This window comes from Acanthochromis polyacanthus, chromosome 22 (genome assembly GCF_021347895.1).
Source record: "Acanthochromis polyacanthus isolate Apoly-LR-REF ecotype Palm Island chromosome 22, KAUST_Apoly_ChrSc, whole genome shotgun sequence".
Classification (NCBI taxonomy): Eukaryota; Metazoa; Chordata; class Actinopteri; family Pomacentridae; genus Acanthochromis; species Acanthochromis polyacanthus.
The window spans coordinates 23,596,916-23,619,270 of NC_067134.1; the positions used below are offsets into that span (position 1 = coordinate 23,596,916).

At 39.8% G+C, this 22,355-nt stretch overlaps 1 protein-coding gene across 3 annotated transcripts in view; it reads right to left on the minus strand.

The window, feature by feature from the left end:
- Window positions 1-3,858: 3,858 nt before the first annotated feature.
- The window catches only part of LOC110951322 (E3 ubiquitin-protein ligase Midline-1-like), a 75,429-nt gene continuing 56,932 nt past the window's right edge, over window positions 3,859-22,355 (minus strand). For 2 of the 3 annotated variants that reach the window (XM_022194306.2, XM_022194305.2), the window contains exons 4-10: window positions 15,447-15,554; window positions 13,760-13,908; window positions 13,019-13,146; window positions 11,518-11,661; window positions 7,412-7,573; window positions 7,024-7,231; window positions 3,859-6,025 (exon numbers count right to left, since the gene is read on the minus strand). In XM_022194306.2, coding sequence (XP_022049998.1) covers window positions 5,677-6,025; window positions 7,024-7,231; window positions 7,412-7,573; window positions 11,518-11,661; window positions 13,019-13,146; window positions 13,760-13,908; window positions 15,447-15,554 — 1,248 coding nt within the window. In that variant the 3' untranslated portion in view covers window positions 3,859-5,676. Of the gene's footprint in view, window positions 6,026-7,019; window positions 7,232-7,411; window positions 7,574-11,517; window positions 11,662-13,018; window positions 13,147-13,759; window positions 13,909-15,446; window positions 15,555-22,355 lie in introns of those variants that run through there. The other variant, XM_051942391.1, reaches the window with a different exon arrangement.

Genomic DNA, 22,355 nt, shown 5'->3' on the forward strand with positions numbered 1-22,355 from the left:
AGAAAATGACCGACAAACTCCTGATTGCATATTGATTGCATTCTCAAAACACTGCTGAAACATTATGACTGCAGTCAAGACTTACAACACACTCAGCACATTTTCTCAGCGCCGTATCCCAGAATAGACACACCTCTGGTTTCTAATAATGCAATGTGAGGATTTAATAGTGGGTTGGAGAAATCCAAAAATGACCAACGGAGAGAAGGAACTGCATTTCATTTGTTGGTGTTTTCACTTACTGCAATAAAACTGAAAACAGTAGATGTACGAAGACAGGTGAGAAAAGGTCGATTTTTGCTTTCCAGACTTAGAGAAGAGGCTTTTACACAAATGTAGCACATAAATATAATACCTGTAGATTGTTTTTAGATTAGCACGTGATTAATCGATCTGTCTCCCTTTCTTTGAGGCGTGTTTCCATCTCTTCAGTGGACATTCCATTGACTTCTGTTCATTTCCTAGAGATCTATCTGCTTTCCGAACCCTATCCATAACCTTTTAACCCTAATTGAAAGCTTTATCCTTAAATTTATTGCTTTCAAATGGTAGTGGATTCTCCCAAATGTATGTTTCTACTGCATAAGTGCACACACACCAGGGCTAGAGGAGCTCAGTAATCATTCTGTTGCCGTTTACGGTCAATGATCAGCTGACATTTCCGTTGGAGGCATGTCTGCTTGTTTTTTCTTGAATCTTAACAGTGACATCTGCTGGACATTTAGAGGAGTGATTTTTCCTGTGCTGGGAGGCAGCACAGTGAGAAGGACCAACCACTTATACAGCTGAAGAGGTTCTAAGAATGAAAACTTAAACTAGGTTGTGCCATTTTTCAAAAAATATATATTGTTTCACCACATAATTAGGGTAGGATTTCATAAGCACATGTGGATCATTTTAAGACAAAATGGATGCTCTGGAGTTAGTAATGCAAAATCAGACTCAGCGACATTTTGTTTTTTGTTCCAGTGCTTCTGTACCATTCTCTGCCCCATTTTCCAGCTCCGCTCCTGAGGGAGTCCCTCTTATTGCTCATCTGCTCGTTTCAAAATGCTGCTATTGCCTATTTACTTCAAATGCCAAACTGTTAGCAGCTACTAGCCGCTGATGCATGCCCTCCCAGTAGCTACACACACACACCCACACACATATATACACATATATATATGTGTGTGTGTGTGGATATATATGGATAAGGATGACTGGAGCCTGCAGAGTACATGTGCAGCTCCCCCAGGAGTTCAGATGCTGTGTCTTTTGGAGTCTCTCTCTGTGCTGTGGCTTGGCTGTAAAACATCCTCTGGGGACTGCGGAGCCTCAAGACTGCCCAGACAAGAGTTGCAGTGGTAGCAGCAGAACAGCAACACACTGAAGCGGCTCTGGCCTGATACTATGTACAAAAGTGGGACAGTGTTTGCCTAAAGGAAAGTGAAGTGGTATTGTGAAGGAGGGTCATCGGTTCAAATTCCCATGGTGAAGTACTGGATGAGTAACAGTCTCTACTTCTTGTTAAAGGATACTCAAGGTGCCCTTGAGGGGAAAAAAAATAAATAAAAATAGCTTGAATTGTTTAAGCTGCTGGACGTTCACATAAGTTGACATGTGTGAATATACACTGGTTGTGTAGAAAAACAGCACAAGCTCAGCAAATCCGTCCCCTGATAAAGGTTAATAAAATAGTTGCTCCTGAACCTTTACGGTAAATTTCAGTCGAGCTACAAAAAAAAAAAAAAAAACTCAAGATGCATTAAGTTACTGTATCGATTCCTTGAAATGTCACACAAAGTCTTGTACGAGACTGCAAGAGGGTCAGGAAGCATCTGAATTTGGCTCAGATTGTATTGGGCTGGAAGAAAAAGGTCAGGATTCAGGCCTGCAAAATTAGATTATATTTTTGCGAACATGAATGCAATTACCTGATGATGACTGAAGAAAATCAGGAACCAGTATCAATAGCAAAAGGACACAAAAATATGGCAAAGGGACACAGTGATCACAAAGACACATTAAACAAGTGCAAAAACACAAAACAATTACAAAAAACACAAAACAGTGACAAAAACAAAAAAATTGGAAAAAATCACATAAAACAACCACAGAGACAAAGCGATTGTAAACAGACACAAAAAGACGGCAAAGGGACACAAAATGATCACAAAGACACATAAAATACTCACAGAAATACAAAACAGTGGAGAAAAAACAAAAACAACCACAAAAAGGGACAAAATGCAAAAAAAATAAAAAATACGGAGGGCCACACAACAACACCAGCTTGAGACACAAAACAACGAAAAAGAGACAGAAAGCAACCGCAATGAGATGCAGAATTTCAGAATGCAGAAGATAATTTCCCTCTATGGAAGTCCATATAATGAGAAATGACACACTTTATGCTTGGGTTACTCCTCTTAGAGAAGCACAGATGGCCTCATGCCGTAATTCATGACTGCATACATTCAATATGCAGTGAGTGTGATTTGTGTCACATACTGTATGTAACATTATGAAACCAGTTCTGCTAATTAGAATCAGGCAGTAACCCCGATGGCTTTGCTGACACATTTCTACTAAAGTTATTATGAACACATTTATATTAAAGGTATATTGTGTGTTTCATCGAGCAGCAACTAAGTAAGGGATGCTATCTTTTGTATAACAGACACACACACCTCCATTATTTGCAGATAAATTGTCTTTGTGTCCTTTCTATTGTTTGCTCACCGGAGCGCCGGGTAAACTCATTTTGCCCGCTCACACCACTGAACCGTGTGAAACGACACACAAAAAGCTTCAGCTAATGCTATAGTACAGCCGTCTCAGTGATGAAACCCCGCTGAGGCCCCGGCGTCGAAGAACAATCGCTCACGGAAAACCAGGAAGAGCCCCCGATGTCCGCGGGAAGTTCACAAGATAAACCAGACGACTTCCGCTTCCAGAGGAAATTCATAAACTGGAGTGAACTTGGCAAGTCGAGGTCAAAACTTCACTGATGATTCATGATGTGGAAGCTGTTTCTTGGATGCCTTGTGCAGCATTTAAATGATATAGCATTTTAATTTATGATCAAAGCAACAAAAGCCGGCCAAAAAAACAACAAAAAGTAACAAAGACAAGACAAAATATGACAAAAACGAGACACAAAGCGACAAAAAAATGGACAAACAGCACAAGCGATAGAAGAAATAGACAAAAAAATTTTAAAAGCGCAAGAAAAAAAACAATGCGAAGCACAAAATGACAAAAATAAGACAAAAACAAAAGTGAGACAAAAAGGAAACACAGAACAACAAAAACATGAGACAGACAAAAAACAACAAAAACAAGACAAAATATTACAAAAATGTGACGCAAAACAACAAAAGGACAACGACCAATCTAGTATTTTACTTTATGATCAAAACAACTTGTCATGGTGGAGAAATTATTTTGATTTTATAGTTTTATAAATTTACAATTTTCAGTTTATGTCTTCTCTGTAATTTTTACACTTTGAGGGCCGGATTGGACCATCTGGAGGACCGCTTCTGGCCCGCAGGCTGCATGTTTGACACCCCTGCCATCGTGTGAAGTTGCAGTGGAGTCCATTGTTGATGTAAAAATACTCATTACACATAACCCCTTGTTGTATACGGCAACAAGTGCAGCACCTTCTTGAAGGGCAACGGCGACTTTTACTCCAACCAAAATGGCAAACTTATTCAATTCAGGACCGCTTAAATTTTCACAAAATGAGATCTTTATTTTCACGGCTCCCGGCATTTCCACTCGATCCTCTACCTGTACTTTATGAGATCGGCTCTTGACATTCTCGCATGTGCTGCGATATTACTTACACCGGAGGAAGAAAGATCAGGCTTTAATGTGAAAAGGAACACTGTTTATTTTTCACTTTCTCATAGACTTATCTCAGACAACAGTGATGCAAGAATCCTGTTTTTTTTTTGTTTCTTTTTTTCCCCATAAAAATGTCCACAGAGACAGAACATGTAACACCATGGTCATAAATGGAAACATTAAATTAAGCACTATGTATCAGATACAATGAAACACACAGTTTGATGTATTGCCAAGAAAACACAGAATTAAAAAAAACAACAGAAGTGTAATTGATATCGAACCAAATCTTACTGAGAAACAAGCAGATCTCTATATTTACACTGAGGAGCGCTATTTTTGTTAATTATTACATATAGAACAAATCTAAATGCTTTAACTTGACTGTATCCCTTTAGAGGATACCCTTATCCTTTCAGAATCATTGGCTAAATCTCATTTAAGCAGGAAAAATTAAGGAAAATTCAATTCAAGATTTAGCCATTGACTGATTTTTTTTTTAATGAAGTGCGCTCCATTGACATCATCATTGTGCAACAAGTCTGAAAACAGCCCCCCTGTGTGCATGGGCTTGAATAAAGTGAAGTGTGATTTCATAGAGCAACTCAACTCGATGAAATAGGACCAAAGTGTTAAAACAGCATGTAAAAATGGAACATTTTCATCTTAATTAAAAGCAAACAAATGACTGTGGTGTACTGGTACGGCTGTGCAGATGTGTCTCACTGTACGTCCATATGTTGCAGAAAAGTGAGAGAAAAATGACACCCAAGTGTGCGTTTTTATCTTCAGTTACAACTTCTGGCTATGACTGTAACACAAATTATGCAGCACATAAAATCATCATGACAGGACTTGGAAAAAAACACAATAAGTCAAAAAAACATGACACTTTCCCAATATGAACGCATGTTAATTGCACTGAAATGACTTTAGGCTATGAAACCGTGAATAAAGTATGTGCAAAAACAAGGTCTACATTTAAGGGAATCCTGCATTTATTATTAGCTTTTCTCTTTGTCACGTCTTAAAAATAATTAGTTATTGTAGAGCATCTTGAACAGACAGCAATGGCTACTTTGGTTCCTTTTTTATGAATCAGGAGGGAAAGCTGAGGAATGCAAAGACTTTACAAAATATACATCTGTTATTCTGCTCTTTCCAGCAATCGACTGATTTTGTATGCAGTGTGTTTGGGGATTTTCAAAGTGCTATATCTGACAAAATAAGGAAAATTCTCAATTGATTCGTGGCTTGTTTCCTAGTTGGTACAAATATGCCCATTGTCGACCAAAGTGCCTAAGAGTAGGAATGTCTAGAACTCTGTCCAGGACTGACTCCAGTTTATAATTAACCATCTAGACGGGGTTTCCACTAGGTCTTTTACAGTCTAACACATCATATTTGCATTTAGAAATCATAATGAAATGAAAAACACATTTTAAAAGCATGAGAAAATAACACCCCTCGCTTTTTTTGCACATTAAAGCTGCACGAGGTCACTTCGCATAAATGCTCGCAAAAGTGATTTACTGGGATACTCGCCAGTCTGCTATGGCATGTATTAAAAAAAACAAATGGGAAAAGAAGAGCAGTGGTGAGTCCAGCTTATTTTAGATGAGAATGAGAGGAGACAGTTTATATTTCACTGTTTTGTCATCGCCTCTGGGTGCAAAAGTGCACATGAACCGAATTTAATTTGAGTAAATAGAGCATATCGGTATGAATTTAAGATGGTGGATCACTCCTCTGTTCTCTTTCCAGAGATGAGCATTTTCACAACTGTTTCCCGGTGCAGCTTTAAGATAGTGCTCGGCTATTCTTGTCTATCTGTAGTGTTCAGTTGTTGGGTTCCAGTCCCTCTAAATGATCGGGGATGGGTAGACCGGTGAGAATGGTCAGACACTTGTTCCAGACGTTGAACACCGGACACACGGGCTGGACGAAGGAGACGTGAAACGTGTGAAGATGCTGGGAGCCCACGGCATCGTAGAAGGTCAGGTACCCGGCGTCGTAATCCAACAGGACGCCGACGCGTCGCAGGTGGGGCGACGGCTCAATGGCCATCTCCTTGCTGTTGTGGCGAACCACCCAGGAGTTGTTGCAGCGGCAGAGCACCCAAGAGGCCGAGTTCTTGCCGATCCACTCGTGTTTAGGGGCTGATTTGTAGGCGATACCTACCGCGTACCTAGAGAATGGAGAAAGAGTTGATTACACACAGAAAACCTTCAACATGTGCTCAAAAAGATCCCTAGAGTCAATATATAATTGTGGGACTTTCTGAAATGTAGTTGACATTTTTGCTGTTTTCAGGCCTAAAATCAAAATGGCCACCTAAAGCCAAACACCACATGACATTTATAGAGACGGATCCTTCGAAAATATAAATAGGTATGTTGGGATTCATGTGGATGTTACTTTGACATGTACCACCCTACTACGCAGTGCTGAAGATCAAGAATGTCCAGACAGCATGCTTTTCAAATCATTCTGACCCACAATCCTCTGCACAGTGGATTGTGGGTCTATGTCACAAATGTCACGCTATCTAGTGCAACTCTAAATGAGCTGAAATGCAGATTATTTTGCACTATAGACTGCACTGGATATATTAGCTAGTAGTCAAACCTTAAGATATAAAATGATGAGAAACTCCCAGTTCTATACATATTGCATGCAAAAGTACATGAGTCAATATAGAATTTCACCTGTAACACAGTTGACAGATATCACAGTTGACATTTTTTGCTGTTTTCTGTCCTAAAATCAACATGGCCGCCTATAATCAAACACCATATGATATTTTTATGGAAAGATTCTTCGAAATATGATATTTACTACTGAGTAAAACTGAAATTGAAAGTTATTAATAAAGATATTGTAGTAAGCCTGTTGACATGCCATAAATCCACACTTGACTCACACGCTACTTTATATTAGTTAACTCACAAAGCCTTGGAGTCTAGTCAGTCCTTTCTTCAAGAGGAAATGACATCATGTGAAGCAGGTCATGTGATTTGGAATTAACACACTTCCTTGAGAGGTGTTTTTGTAATGTGTTACTTAGTTAAAAGTGATTTCTGAGACAGACAATATAGATATCTGTCATGATTATTTTTGCAAGATTTTTCCCATGGACTTCAAAAGTCGCTCGATTATATATTGACCCCTCTACAGTCAACTCACCATGTGCTCCCTCCAATCAGAGCCTCCCAGTAGTGACGCCCACTGTCGATATAGACGTTTCCCACCACGCCATAGCTGCTCTGGCTGGTGAACCTCTCCTGGCTGTGACCTTTCTTGGACGTGGTTTCATCTCGTTCCACTGTCAGGTTATCATGGGACACCTTGAGCTTCTTATGAGCAGATTTGGGGTCAAGCTTGAACGGTTGGCCTGATTGTACAAATAAGAAAGAGAAAAGAAACAAACAAATGAATTTCAAAGCAGGAGTGCATACAGATCTGTAATAGCCAACATTCTTCACAGAACAGATGATTTATTTTTAGTTCATTAAATTTTATTTTTGCAGAGGAAAGAAAAACATCAGTTCTGTTTCAGTTTGTGTTTCCGTACTGTTGGTCTTCAGAGTCCCCGGTTCGCTGCTCCTGCTTCCCGCTTGGTTAATGGCCTTGACAACAAAGATATACTTGGTGCCGCTCTGTAGACCGTGCACCGTGTAGTGGTTCTGCTTGATGTTGGGTACAATCATCCAACTTTCCAAAGAGTTGCACAGACCTGGGAGGAAAGAGGGAGGACAGGAGATAAGAGGAAAGATGCACAGAAGAGAAGGAGGAGCAGAGATTCAATGTACGCTTGGTTAATTCAATGAGATGGTATCTAGTGTAAGTTTTTAGTTGCTCAGCAGTTTAAAGGCATTTAAATGTCAACTTTATTTAAAGGACAGAGTATGGAAGGAAGAAACTGTGGGACTAAAGGCAATTTCAGCACCTAAACAAAAGAAAAAAACATTTACTTCAGAGTTAACTAGAGAGGAGTGATGTACAGCTATGTGAATGGATGGTGGACTAAAATAACTGAGTGTGTGAAGCACAGGTGAGAGGCTGTGAAAAGGCACAAGAGGAACTATTCACACCTCGTTGGCTTTGTAGCAGCACTACGCTCGCCCTGCTGCGGGGCTTTGGCATTCATTTTATGGTACTTCATCACCGCTCACCTCCTAAGGTGTGTGTAGGTATGAAAGTGTGCATTTTCCCTCCATGTCACGGCCTTGTTTTTCCTACTCATTTACGAAGGCCACTCTATGCTGCTGTTGACCACCCAGAAGTGAAAGCAAGTGAACTGAGCACCCTGGATTCACTTTACAATGCTGCAGTCTCACTTAACATGTGTAACATCCATCACACAACAGTGGAAAACTAAAAGAAAACATCGGCTAGCGGTCATGTAAAGTCAAAAATGGTATCCGGTAGCTATGCTAGTACCATTTTAATATATACATATCTGGTCAGAAATCATTTTAGACCTACACTTTGAAGTTGTTAAACATGTTAGAAATTATAATAACATGGAAATATTTGGGAATCACTCTGCAAATTGTACAGCATAAACAAACTGCTAACTCCTTGACGATCAGTTAATGAAGTTAAATTTAAACTTAAAAAAACTAAAACAGCTAAACTCCTGCTAAAGATTGTTAGCTTAACATGATAGCATGATTTCAGCACAGTACCGGTCAGGCATATTTGGATTGATTTCGATGAACTATGTCTAATAAAAGTTCTTCATTAGAACCATGTGATTCATGTTTGTGTATACAACTTGAACCCTTTATGAGAACAGAAAAAATCGGATATGATTTGATGAAAATCTTCAAGAATTATGACTTAAGGTAACCCAAGAAAATACTACAATCCACAAAATATACAATCAACTTTGCTCAAACTAACTAAGACCAAAAGAGGCCATAAGAAAAATGAGGACATTATAATTAGAGCATGAAACTATGCAGGTAATTGCTAAAATCCAACAATTAAAGTTATTATTCCTGCTGGAATATGCTATAAGGCTTCAGGTGAGAACATTAATTAGAATTATAAAGAATCTCGCAGTTCCATGTATATCAAACACCAATGTCAGACATGAAAGAGAGTGTGACTTCCACTGTGATCTTGTCAAACAGTTGCGACAAGAAATCTAATTCCCAGGACTGTACTAAACAATTATGCATCGTAGTTCAGGATGTTGTTTTTTTATGTTTTATTGCAAGACTTCCGCTTCGTGCATAGTGATTCATCTGAAATGCTCCGGAGGGAATTCTCTCACACGTGACTTAGATGCCAACAGCAACACCTCTGACATTACCGAATGTGATAACAGGAGGAGAGAAAAATCACAGCGTCTTGTTGAACAGAAGGAGACGGGGATTTGAAAGCAACAGGGAAATGAAGTGTCACATTAGTTTAATAGCTGCCACTTCTAAATATGCTTTAAAGCATAAAGCAATGAGAAGGCAAGGACAAAGGTGTAACCTTGCGAAGATGGGAGGAAAACAAATGAAACGTGGAGGTGTGGAACTGAAGGAAAAAGGAGCTGAAATGAAGCAGAAAGGGCAGGATGGCAGTGATTGTTTCACTGCGAAGTAATTCTATTTGAATCTTAGAAGAAGAAAAAGGACTTTGAAAAAGAACAGATGACTGACAGAGAAAAGGTAGTTAGATTGAAAGGGAGCAGGAGAGCTCGTCTTCAGATGCCCTGACCCCATTTTCTTCCTTGTAGTTGTTGCTCACTCGAGTGTGCTCATGATTTTCTGGGTCTTGTGTGTATTCGTGTGCATATCTGCATGTCTGTTGTTGTTCGACAAGACATTGTGTCAGTAACTGCGCGTCTGGGATGCTGATTCATTTTCCAGCTGTCATCTCGCCTTGATACCACGTTTCGCTCCTTTAGTGCCACTTAAACCTTTAACGTGTATAGAACTGTGGATATCCGCTGAATCTTGGTGCAGATTCACTGTTTTCAAATCATATTCCACCCTTTCATCCTTGACAAGCTGCAGTGATTTGATGTGTGACATCTGAGGGTGATAGTAGCAGAAAGGCCAGAGGCTTCGCTTCAGGAGGTTCCACTTCAGCCCTATCTCAGCTTTTTGAAAAGCACTTCAGCTCACAGCTGCTTCGGGAAGCTAGTGGCCACCAGTGGTGTGTTCTCAAATCTGTAAATAGTCTGCAACTGGTTAAAAAGAAAACTAATTTTGCTAATTAAAAATTTTGCTTCCTGTGGTCTGAACGAGACATTTTAAAGCTGCCCTCTGGAGCCTCTTTGTTGGAGCCAATGTCCTGTTGTGTTGCTTCTTTGGATAAGCATGTCAAATTGAAGTAGATATACTATGATATCAAAGTTTAAGGTCATCACTTTGATCTTTTATCATACTTTTATTTTGTAGTAAATCATAGAGTGATTTTTGGAGGCAGTATAATGTATGATGCAGCCTGCCCTGTTTTTAACCAGAATTTGTTTATTTTCTTGGAAAATTGGCACCAAAGAAAGCCTAAATTAACTTTGAGCAATTCCTTTTTTGCAAGCAACCATCACTGGAGTACAAAACTTTCCTGAGAGTCATTATGTCTTAAAGCACCATCTCTTCACCTCTTGTTTATAAGAGGATATGTTTACATACTACTCAGGGATCATGTTTGCCTTGAACCAACTTATCACTGCAAGAAACTATTTTCTGCAGCAAATTGCATTAGTTAGATGCTAAGGGTCTTACAGTACATTAATTGCTGATATAAGCTGCTGGTATAGCTATAAGAGCTGAGTCATGGACCCGTTTAACTTTGCATTCAGCAGTGTTGAGGGTGTTGCTTATTTGTTCCCTGAAAAACTTCTTACACTATTCTTTTGCATCGCTTGAGACGCATTGTCACAGAATTGAATGGTAACAATGTAACCTTAAATCATGCATATGCCTTCCTATCAGAGGAATTCTTTGTCCTTGTATGGAAGAAAAACACAAGATTATACTTTTATGCTGTTAAATAAAATATTACCACGAATGCAAGAGCCAAGTTGGTGAAAATTAACCCTAGGAGCACAGAAAAATGCGCTAACAAGGTTCAGCTGCATGTCTAAAGGTACGTGTCCACTGGATCCAGAAGTTTCGCATCCCATTCATTGTCTATGTGAAAAGCACCGCGTTGCAGTGCATTCAAGCTGCGATCTGGTCCATCTCCCCAGAGGAGGCCACAGCTCATTTGTATAAAGTAGACTCAACTTTTTAGATGCGGTGCGATTACATGTGAGAAAAGTGGATCCAGTGGATGCGTCCCTTAAGAGAGTCAGTGTTACACTGGCGATCAGTTATGCTAACTGAAATATGAAACTAAAACTTAGAAATAGTCATGTTATAATGATGCATTACAATCAAATGCATTGTGTTACAGTGTTACCCACAAAACAGGCTACAATGTGCAATTAACTGTAAAAGGCAACTCCCCTAATGTCACTGAAATACAGCAAAAATTCCAGACAAACTACACATGTCTTTTTGGCTACTGGAACTCATTTAGCATGGATAAGACAATGGATTTGAGTTGGACAATGTCCTCTGGTTTGTTTCAAGGCTTTAAAATCCATTAAGTTTCTATCTGATTTCCTTTATCAGCCACAGATACTTACTGTCCTGCAACCCTCTACAGAGTGAGTGGATAGATACTTACTGGCAATGTTGGACTGTCCCGTGAAGATGGCGTACTGGAGCTCATAGGACACCACCGTGAACTCATCATCAGATGTCCAGTGGACAGTGATGGTGTCGTAGGAAGCTGTGCACAGCTCTTCCCTTATGCATGGAGCACTCGGAGCTGCAAAGAAAAGAAACTCTGGGCCTTAACGCTATAGTCTGTTTGGATAAAGTTGCAAATTGCATTAGCGATATTCCAAAGTGATGACACACTCAAAGGCTGTTGGTTGTAGCAGTCGCCCTAATTACATACGTGTTCATTAGGTCCAATTTATGAATTTGCAGGCTTCATTACACGCAGGATTGAAGATGCTCTTTCCAGCAGAGTGGTAGGTTGAGCATTAAAAGCAGTGCGGAAGAAAAACAATAACATATTCAGATATAAAGCAGAGCGCATTAACACCGCAGGATGAGTAAGTTTAACAATCTTTTTAGCAGAAACAAATGGGAGTTGTTACATAACCAGGGACGCTAGATTGGCTCACGTATTGATTCCTGGGAAAACTTCATTATGTTATAACTGTTTTTGTATCTACAGAGAAAGAATCCCTTTTGTATTCAATCCATGAAGCCTCCAGTAGAAACAGAATGGGCCGAGGTAAAGAAACAAAGATACAAAGGCACAGCTTAAATTGATTGTAAAGCCACTTCCTATCTCTTTCTGCGTCTGTCACTCTCTCCCTTTCCCGAGCCTTCTGCCATGAGTGGCTGCACATAGTGGAGAGATTCACTTAGTGAAAAGGCCCTCCAGCGAAGCCCTCATGCATCGCAGAGAATAAATACGAGCCAGCCATTTTCACAGACCTTCGAAACCGCTGCGCATCAAGCCTTGTTTTTGGCCCGTCATTCATTGAGTGACATTTCTGACGAAAAATGGGACATCAGAAATTCATGTCGAAAATTAATTTTGGAGTTATTAGGCTGGATTCTGTTTCTTCAAACACAGTGCTTGAAGACACAGCAGAGACTTCAAAAGATTTTTTCTTTTAATCCAAATTTAAAGCAGGAATGGAATCTTAATTAAAAGCAATGTTTGGTTTTCATAGTCGGAGAGAAATGGAATCGAAAAAATCAAAAGGCTAGATAGAGCAAAGAGGGACAGCTGGTCTCTGACCTGAAAGAACAAAATGTGAATATATTCTTAGATTAAAGGTGACTATTGCCTCCAGCTTAGCGCATGTGTGTGTTACATAAATGCCATCAAAAATAGAGATCTCAATTCTTTATGAGGAATAAGTCTACAGCCTGAGGATGCTCCTTTGTCAACACGTGAAATCAAAGCAGTCACCAAAACAAAGGTGGCTGTCACTTACTAGTAACCATTCGCAAATTAACCACTATGCCCTTCTAAATATGTAACTTTGATACACAGTGTTGACTTTTTAGGAGTTAAATCAACAACCAGAGAGGAACTTTAAAAAAGATCGACTCTTATCTGAGCACAAAGATGCCAAAAAAAGAAAGAAAGAACTATTTACCAGTGAGGTAATCCAGATTCTCCAGCAACTTCTTCTCTCTGGTGAAGTCCAGAGCAAAGGTGTCAAATGTGTCAGTTAAGTGTATCTCAGGGATCAGCACTTGGGTTGATGCAGTCGCCATGGAAACCCTGCATCATTATCAACAGAAATCAAACAGATTTTCATCCCCATCTCTGCATGACCAGTTCAAATGAACACAAATCACTTTTATTTTTGCAATTATACATGTCGGTGTATTGAATATTTTGATGGTGGACCACTTTAAATAGTCTGCATCAATATCTTAAATGTTATCATTGTAGAGACACAGATATGCAGTATTAAGTCCTCAAATTAGAGGAAAATACTCAAAAGTAAATCAGCCTAATTACTGAAGCTATGCAGATTAGATTCTGATTGAAACGCTACTTTTGTTTGAAGGACTAAAGGATAATGATTTCTTTTTATATCGCTGCCTTTGTTTCTCCTGAGGATGCACATATTGGACACCAGGTTTTGTTCTCAATTGCCAAATCAATTAGTCAGAGAGCTTAAGCAGGGGCTGCAATAAGATTAGGCTAAATAAGAGATGAAATCCCTCTCCGCTCGTCTTGGCTGTCGGCTAAGTTAAGTACACAAAGTTTTCAAAGTGTTTCTCAGTGTGTGTGTGCATGCTCTTTAACCTCTCCCTTCAGCTAGGCCTTTGTGTGTTAATAAGCGGAGTAATTCTGAGATGCGCGGTCAGTGTGTGGGCTGTCTGACCTCTCATTGATGCTCTTGGCCGTCTGCAGGAAGCGAGCGTGATCGGTTTCTTTCAGCGTCTGATCGGCCTGCGTGATGAGAGCTGACGACCTCTCTATGCACTGCTTGCAGTTGGAGATCTGCTGGGCGAGCTTCCGAAGCCGCTGCGTCTGGAAAGAATGGCAAAGAGACGTCTCAGGGAAGTTCTGTTTGGGGGTGGATCAAACATTTAAAGCAAAAAGACAAGGAAATGTCCTCATCCGGGAAAAATATGTTGCAAATTATTAGGGATGAGAACAACAAATGGCCCAAAACATCGACGGGTACAAGGAGATGGATGTTAGAGTTGAGAAGTTTCTCATACACGAAAAGGTCAAATCCAGTTTTGACTAATGCAGGCAGTCATCTATTTCTTCATGTTTCCTTCATTGGTTTTAACATCAAAGAAGTTAAATTATAGAAAAGGGTATGAATGCATCTGTCTGCCTTAGCTAAAGTTTCAGAAACTCTAAACTGATTCTATTTGACATCTCTTCTTGTCTCTACAAGGTTTCATTTTTAAGCCTTTAAAAACTATAAAGATAAATGAATCAGATGCTTGAAGGACAGACCAACTGCTTGACAACTACATGAGTTATGCTTCAGGAATTTTTTAAACTATTGCCTGCAAATCTGGGAATTCATTTCCCAATGTTTGTCCGTCAGTTTCGTTCTCCATCCCTGGGAGCGAAGATTTTAAGAGACAGATTGAGGTCAGTGGTGGGATTGAGGTCAAAGGACATTTCATCAGCACTTTGGCTTGAAAAGAACCCAAAACTCTGTAATCTCCATTTAAATCAATTGGAATATGCAAAGTGATCAACATATTCAAACAAACAAGGACATCAGACCCACTAAGGAAAGAAAGTTTGCCTCAGGAGAGAGCACTCAGAGTTATTGATCATAATCTAGCACTGCCACAAAAAAGCAATTTGTAGGAATCTGCTGGCCTCAAACTAAATGTATCTTCTCTGATGCAGTCCCACTAACGGAAAGCCAACAGTACATGGTGAAAAACAATCCCTGGTGCTTTCCAAGTCTCATTAGACGCAGCTTAAAAAATCATCCGGGGGTTTAGAGTATAAGTAAACATGCCCTCCCATATGCTCTGGGATCTGCTCTTGGACACTCGGACTGTTTTTCCCGTCTGTTCGGAACGTGATGAAGGTTTTGCACTTCAAGCAACCAAACAGATTGCCGTCTGTTGGCAGATGAGGTCAAGTGGCTGTGATGAAGTGTTGCGCCTGGCCGAAAATGAGGTCTGATGGTATCTTAAAGCGATGCCGGTGTGTTTAAAAAGTGATTAATGAAGGCGATGGCCTTAACAGTCAATCAACTCTGGCGAAATGAGGCTTTGAATTGTGAATAGTGGTCATTGATATACTGAATGAAGGAGGGAGTTCATTTTATTGGAGTAGCTGACTGATGGATTATGACAATGCTGTAAATGAGTAGCTAAGAAAAAAAATCTTGGAAGAACAACATGACAAGAAGGCATATTGGTAGCAACAAATCTGGGTTTATTGTTTATTTAAAAAATGCAGAAGTCAGTATCTCAGATGTAGGACGAGGTGGGAGAGTATGTAATGGAAGATGGGCATAAAAATAGCAGAAGAAAATAAATGCTATCTGCCACCGCACTCCTTGCCCCTCCGAGTGTTCCACTCACCTTCCCCTCTTTGATCTTGCTGCCAATGATCTGCCTCCTCTGCTGAATAATGTCAATCAGGACATCGCACTCCTCCAAGAGCTTGCCCTCCTGACGGGATGCGTTCACCTGAGAACCATTTCACACACATAAACAAAGAGATTGATGAAGGTTGTGGGGGGTGCAGAGGGAGGCACGTCGACCGATGGACAAGATGTTATTTTCATCCATCAGCTGGCCCTGCTGTCTGGAAGCAAACACTCGAGGATGATGAGGCTTATTTTGCGTCCTGCTGGCTTGAGTGATGAGTGACAAGGAAAATAAGCAGGCAGCAGTGTGGCTGTAAGAGAGCAGATATGACTCTCAGCAATATGGAGAAGAGCCAGACACAAGGGTCGTGAAATCACTCCTTATTTACTATATAGTGCACTATATTCAGATAGGGAGACTGCAAAATATACATTCCGCAAAAGTTCTATCTACTTTACAACCAAGTTGCTAGTCAGCAGCTTTCCATTGCAGGAACCTGGGGAACGAACCCATGATTGGCCCTTTTAGCCTTTTGGTTTAAATTGCAGGGTAGGATCTGGCAGCTTTGACCATGATGTTAACTACTTATGCGGCAAATGACAAGTAGTAGTCACTGGATTCTAGAGCACTTGGAAGTCAGAACAATAGAGGGTTGCTATATCAGCCTATATGGTGAGTTTTATGTTGTTGATGGCGATGCTAGAGAGGAGACAACTCAACGAGGACTTCGAAAGGGCAGAAAAATGGCACTTATTGTTGTCCTTTTGGAGTTTAACCAAACAATGTGGAGCTCTGTACAGCAGCTTTTCAGAACTGCTCAGAAGTACCTACCCTTGAGGAGGTACTTTTCGCTTTCCTGAAAATGGCCCCTCTTGAGGTGGCACAAAGGCTTGGGCCGCCCTAAAAGAGGTCCCTAGGTTTCTGTAGTCCCATCGATGGGAAAGCCAGCATTCTGAGACCCTACAGTGGTGGATGAGTAGAATTTGCTGAGAATCTTTATAAGAAATAGTAACTTAGTAAACAAGGAATAGTCTCGTTTACATGGCAGTCATTTTGGGAAGGCAAAATGGGGATCAAGCATTTGGGATTTTACCCATTTCCCATTGATGACCAAATTAGAGCTGTATTTGTAACTTCGGGAACACATTTACTTGCATTTTCACTCACTGTTTCAATACATTTAGTTGCCACAACTACTTGGTTAGGTTTATGGAAAAAATCAGGGTTTGGATTGAAAAACATCCTTTTTTGGTAAATCACATGTCACAAAGCTCCATTTTTGTAAGTTTCCAGGGTGATTACCCAGCCCGATCTCACGAGGATTCGTGAAACTGTCACGTAAGTTTTAGTTTCGGTTTCGTGCGCACCAACACGATTTCGTCATGTTTTTCGTGCCGCTCACCACGAAATGCGCACCAATGTATTTTAAACGGCGGACTTTTCGTGCCACCCAGAACGTATTTCAAACGAATGTGTGTATTATATTTTTAATGTAAAACCATGGCGAATCCAACGCTATATTTTGCATGACATCGTCCCTAACCATAACCCTAACCATAACCATAACCCGGTGGTACACTTACCTTTTTTTTTTTTTTTTTTTTTTTTTTTTTTTTTCCCAATTTGCATAGGAATTTCAAGAATGTCCGGCGGCCGGCGGCCGCAAACGCGATCACACAAGCAGTATACGCCGATGGACAGCTTAGATCGTCATGAATCCGCTGGTATAAACCACTTTCAGCTGTGATTACCACAGCGGGTTTCGTTGTGAGCAACACGAAAAACATTTCGTGGTGAGCGGCACGAAAAACATGACGAAATCGTGTTGGTGCGCACGAAAAAGAAACAAAAAATTTACGTAACAGTTTCACGAATCCCCGTGAGACCGTGTTGGATTACCACATGAGATTTTGAATGCATTTATTTGCATGACTGCCACTGAATCAAAACAACCTAGATTAACCTACTCTCTGTTTATCAGAGATGATAATGGATGATTTGAGTATGAGCGAGAGGACACTTTCTTGCGACATTAGGGGCATGATCACAACATGTAGCAACATTTAATGGACAGGAAATTTCTGAATTGGACAATTCAAACAACATTAGTAACATCACTATATAGGATATAATGTTGTTTGTCTGTGAATATATTTGCCCATATTTAGCCCATATAACATCGAACATACAGTGTTTTCTCAGCTGGTGTGATGAGAATGCCTTTTGATCATTTTCATATTTGCATTCATAGTCAAATGTTTGTGGCAAAGGCACAAACACTTGATTACTTTTCTACATGTTGTTTTCAACAAATTCAGAAGAAAGCTCTCTTATTTGAGTGCAGCAACTTTATTTTTGCAAAGATTGTACAACAGTTGGATATATCACCAAAACATAAGAGATACTATGTACTGTGGGAACAAGGAGATTGTCCATGTGGCATCAGTGACTATGTGTGGAGTCATTGTTACATTGTGGAGTTCCAGTTAAGGGTGGGCGGTGTGACAATTGTACATCATTATTGATCTCAATTTACCATTTGAGTGAGCTCTGTCTCTGGTGCTCTGTTGACTTATTGACTCATTTCTTCCATGCTTTTGTCTTTCTCTTGAAGTCAGAGATGGTGTAAGTTTTCTTTGTTATATTTAAGCTAGTTTTGTGGTAAATAGGGCTCCTCTTAAGTTGTTTTTACTATGATCAATTTGATACCTAATTTACTTTGATGCATCATAACATATTTTGTGCTGTCATTCTTGCAATATGTGAGGTTGGTTGGGGTTGCACATTTGAAAGCAGTAATTTAGTAACATCTGGCAATGCAGTGTCAGACTTATGTTTATCCATCTAAGAGGAGGCAATTGTAATGTTCCTGTTCTGTGTTTTAATTTCAGAAACCACCACTTTGTGTCTGCAAACAACCATCTGGAGTCATGTTAATGTTTCATGCTTTCCTTCTCTTAAGTAAAGAAGCTGGTGATTCTGTGATCCCTGATAGGAGCTCTGGCGGTCAATACTAATCATCCGGCTGGTCTTAAAAGGTGGAAAGTCAATATGTGTCAAAGTGACAGAGATATGAATCACTACTTTCAGTCAGGACTTTAATAAAAAGTCAGATTTGTGAGCAGCTTTGAGTTTAAATGCAGTTCCACTAAATTTCTGGGGAGATTTGCGATCCATTCTACTCCAAAAGATGATCTTTCAACCTATTCGCCCGTCCTTTGTTTCAAAGTAAAGCCTTGCCCGATTTAAACTCAGCTGCATTAAAGAAAAAAGACATATTTCGTCAGTATGGCTGTAGTTTCAAACATCTGTTTGGCTCGAATCCCACTGAGGGCAGTTAAGCTACATAAAAATGATTTAATTGACTTGGAAGGTGTTTGGAAAAGTGCCGTTGATGCCGCTGATTACATTCAAGGTGGTTCTGCCATGAGGGCCCGTTCATTTCATTCACTTTGCAGTTGGAACCTCGGCAGTCTAAGCAGGCTATAAAAGTTGTTCAAGTCCAATTATAAGAGTGCAGGCCCGAGCATAATATGTAATTCCTCATTGTGGTCATTTCCTAACGGCCCTTTCAGCACCTTGTAAAGTGTTTTCTTACTGCGGCAAAGCGATAGCGGAGGGAGCAATGAAAGGGAAGTCTACTGCGAGTGTAACCAAGCCAACATGAGTTATTCAGACAAACATGCACTCTCTCTTGCAAGCACACATCTATGTTGACAGGTGTTTTAATAATGACATCATGGGGACTCATTCTCCTGCCTGCAAAGAGCCAAACAAGCCTGGAAAGGACTTCTACAATATCCTCAGCGTCCCTTCCTAAACAGCATTTTATGTGATTTTTCTGCGATCGCGTTGCCAACAGAAACAATTTGCCACCTGGATTACATCTCAGTGCTTATGTGAGACACGCTGAGCCGAACGCCTTAGCTCTGCTTTATAGCAACGCTGCTGCATCTGTGTTTTCAGCAGTGCTAATTGGTTTCTTTGACATCACTGTGACAGCTCCGGGGGAGCTTGAGATTTAGAAGTGTTTACTTTGTGGAAAGCTTGCATATATGTTGTCTCTGTGTGGCGTTTTGTTCACCAATTAGTATAGAGATCGCAAAGCAATAGGGCTTTTTGGGTATTTTTTTCTCTTAGTATCTACTACTAAGGCACATGTTGAAGTTTATCTGTATTTTTGGAAGTCACTTCTTTCGGTGTCCAGCAGAATCTGCTTAGCACTTTTTTTATGTTCAGAACAACTGATGTATACAGAGCCCCTCTGGTGACATGGCAAAAAAAATAATTGTGGCCACAATATAGCTATAATGTGCACATGAAATACTAATTCGTGGCCACAAATTAGGTACAACATGCGCACGAAATACTAACTAATACTATTAATATCATTCCTGGACAGCTGGATAAGCAAATCAAGGTATGGGGCCCGTACCTACGTGATGTTCCTAAGGTGAGTGTCTTTTCTTAGCTGTACTAGTCTGTATCTAGATTATCTGCTGATAGGCGACCCGTTGCAACAAAGTATCAAAAATAGGCCTAAATCAATAACTGCCTAAATGCTGGATAACAAGATATGGACCAAAACAGCTAAGAAAAGACACTGACCTTAGGAACATCGTGTAGTTACGACCCGTACACAGATTATTTCAGGATGTAAAGACGGTGTGCTTGACTTGCTTACCCAGCTGTCCAGGAACGATATTACTAGTATTAGTTAGTATTTCGTGCGCACGTTATACCTATTTCGTGGCCACAATTTAGTACTTTGTGTGCACGTTGTACCGAATTAGTATTTCGTGCAAACAAATTAGTATTTTGTGTGCATGTTATAGCTATATTGTGGCCACAATTTATTTATTTTTTTACCGTGTCACCAGAGGGACTTCATAGATGAACAACAAAAAGCTGGAATAAAAGTTTTGGCTTCCTTGGAAAACACTGAAGCTCTGATTTGCTTTTGTGACATTTTATGACTGCAGATCTCAAGGAGTCAGTATGAATAAATGACATCATCTCTCGGGAGCAACCACCCACAGGGCTGCACGGACACACACACACACACACACACACATGCACACACACACAAACACACACGAGTCATCTTGCACACACATGTTGTATTTGTTTCACTTTCAGAATTTCAATAAGAAAATACATTTCCAAGTTGTACATTTTGCACCCTGAAACATTCACAGTCAACCTGTGTGAATTGTTGACACAGAAAAAGTGGACTAAATCAGACAGTGTAGCCACACTAACACAAACTCACACAAACGCCCACACATACACAGTCTGTGGCCAGAGTACATGATGTGCCATGTACAAATGTGGAGATTCTAATGACTGTGGGCAGAGTCCTCTGGAGCATATGATCAGTATGACAGATTGTAGCCTGACAGGGACATTAAGTGATTCACTTAACCACAGAAACACACACACACATAGACACACTAATGATTCCAGCCTGCAAATGCATAGGAATCAAACTTTCTTTGGTAAACTTTAAGTGTCTACATTTGTTAAAGCATCAGCTTCTGGGTCAATATATAATTGCAGGACTTTCTGTAACATAGTTGACATTTTTGCTGTTTTCATGCCAAAAATAAATGGCCGCCTATAACCAAACACCACATGGCATTTTTAGAGTAAGATTCTAAATATTATCAATACAACTGAGTGAAAGTGAAAGTTATTTATGAAGACATTGTAGTAAACCGCCAATAAATCCACACGTGACTCACGTACTACTTTATATTACCTCAGAAAGCCTTGGAGTCTTGCCAGTCTTTTCTTCAGAAGGAAATGACATCATGTGGAGCAGGTCATGTGATTTGGAATTTATACACTTCCTTGAGGGTTTTTTTTGTTATGGATAACAGGTACCATTTGTTATTTTCCGTATACAATTTGATGTATTGCCAAAAAAGAAACATCTGTCATGACTATCTCAACTGACTAAAAAGAACAGAACCAAAACTGTTTTTGAATAAGCTCATTTTGTGTTTAACTAATTAGAAGGTGGTTATTATTAAATTTGGACGGTTATTTAGTTGACATTTTAGTGATTTCCAGTCATTTTCTGTATTTATAAATGATTGTTTCCATAACAAATAATTATGGAATTTGTAAAGTCATGATCATAATGAACATAAAAAGCTTTATTTTGTTTTACTTTGAATAAAAATGTATGCAAAATGTATCCCATTGACTTAAAAAATCCCTCACTTACATGTTGACCCTTCTGCTCTGGCTTTAAAACCATTTTTTTTCCTCCAGTTGAAACTCTAAACCTTGTATTTGCTTGTTTGTGTTGAAAGAAATCATTAATTTTAATGCATTTCATCGGCGAACCCATTCACTGCCTTAAATTACCCCTCCGTGACTTTTTGTGATTGCTAAATAACACTTTAATGTGCCTTCCTGACATTATAATGGTGTCCTATTTTTCAACATGCAAAACACAGTAGAGAGAGGACTCCAAATATGATTTGGCTTTGGATTTAAACAACCAAAACATGATGCCAGCTGACAAAGAATGCACGCTTAATGTGGCGCCGGTGCATTAAATGGTGGGTCCAATCCAACCACAGCACAGATGGTGACTCAGAAGAACAGGATGTGAATTTGCAGTCTTGTTCAAAATATGGCTCATTAAGGAATTTTGACTTTATACCGACGCAACATCTGTAGCCTCAAACATGTCCAAGAATCTCGCCGACGTCTTCAGGGAAGCTTAATCTGATGTGAGATATTCAGAAAGCTCCGTGAAGCGCACGCCAGCCAGGCTTTTTCCTGTGTGACCTTCTTTCCTTTTCAGCCCTGTCACATTCATCATGTGCATGTCAGACAGCTTAATTTAACGAGTTTAAAATGCGTGTATTTCTGCCTCATGATCAC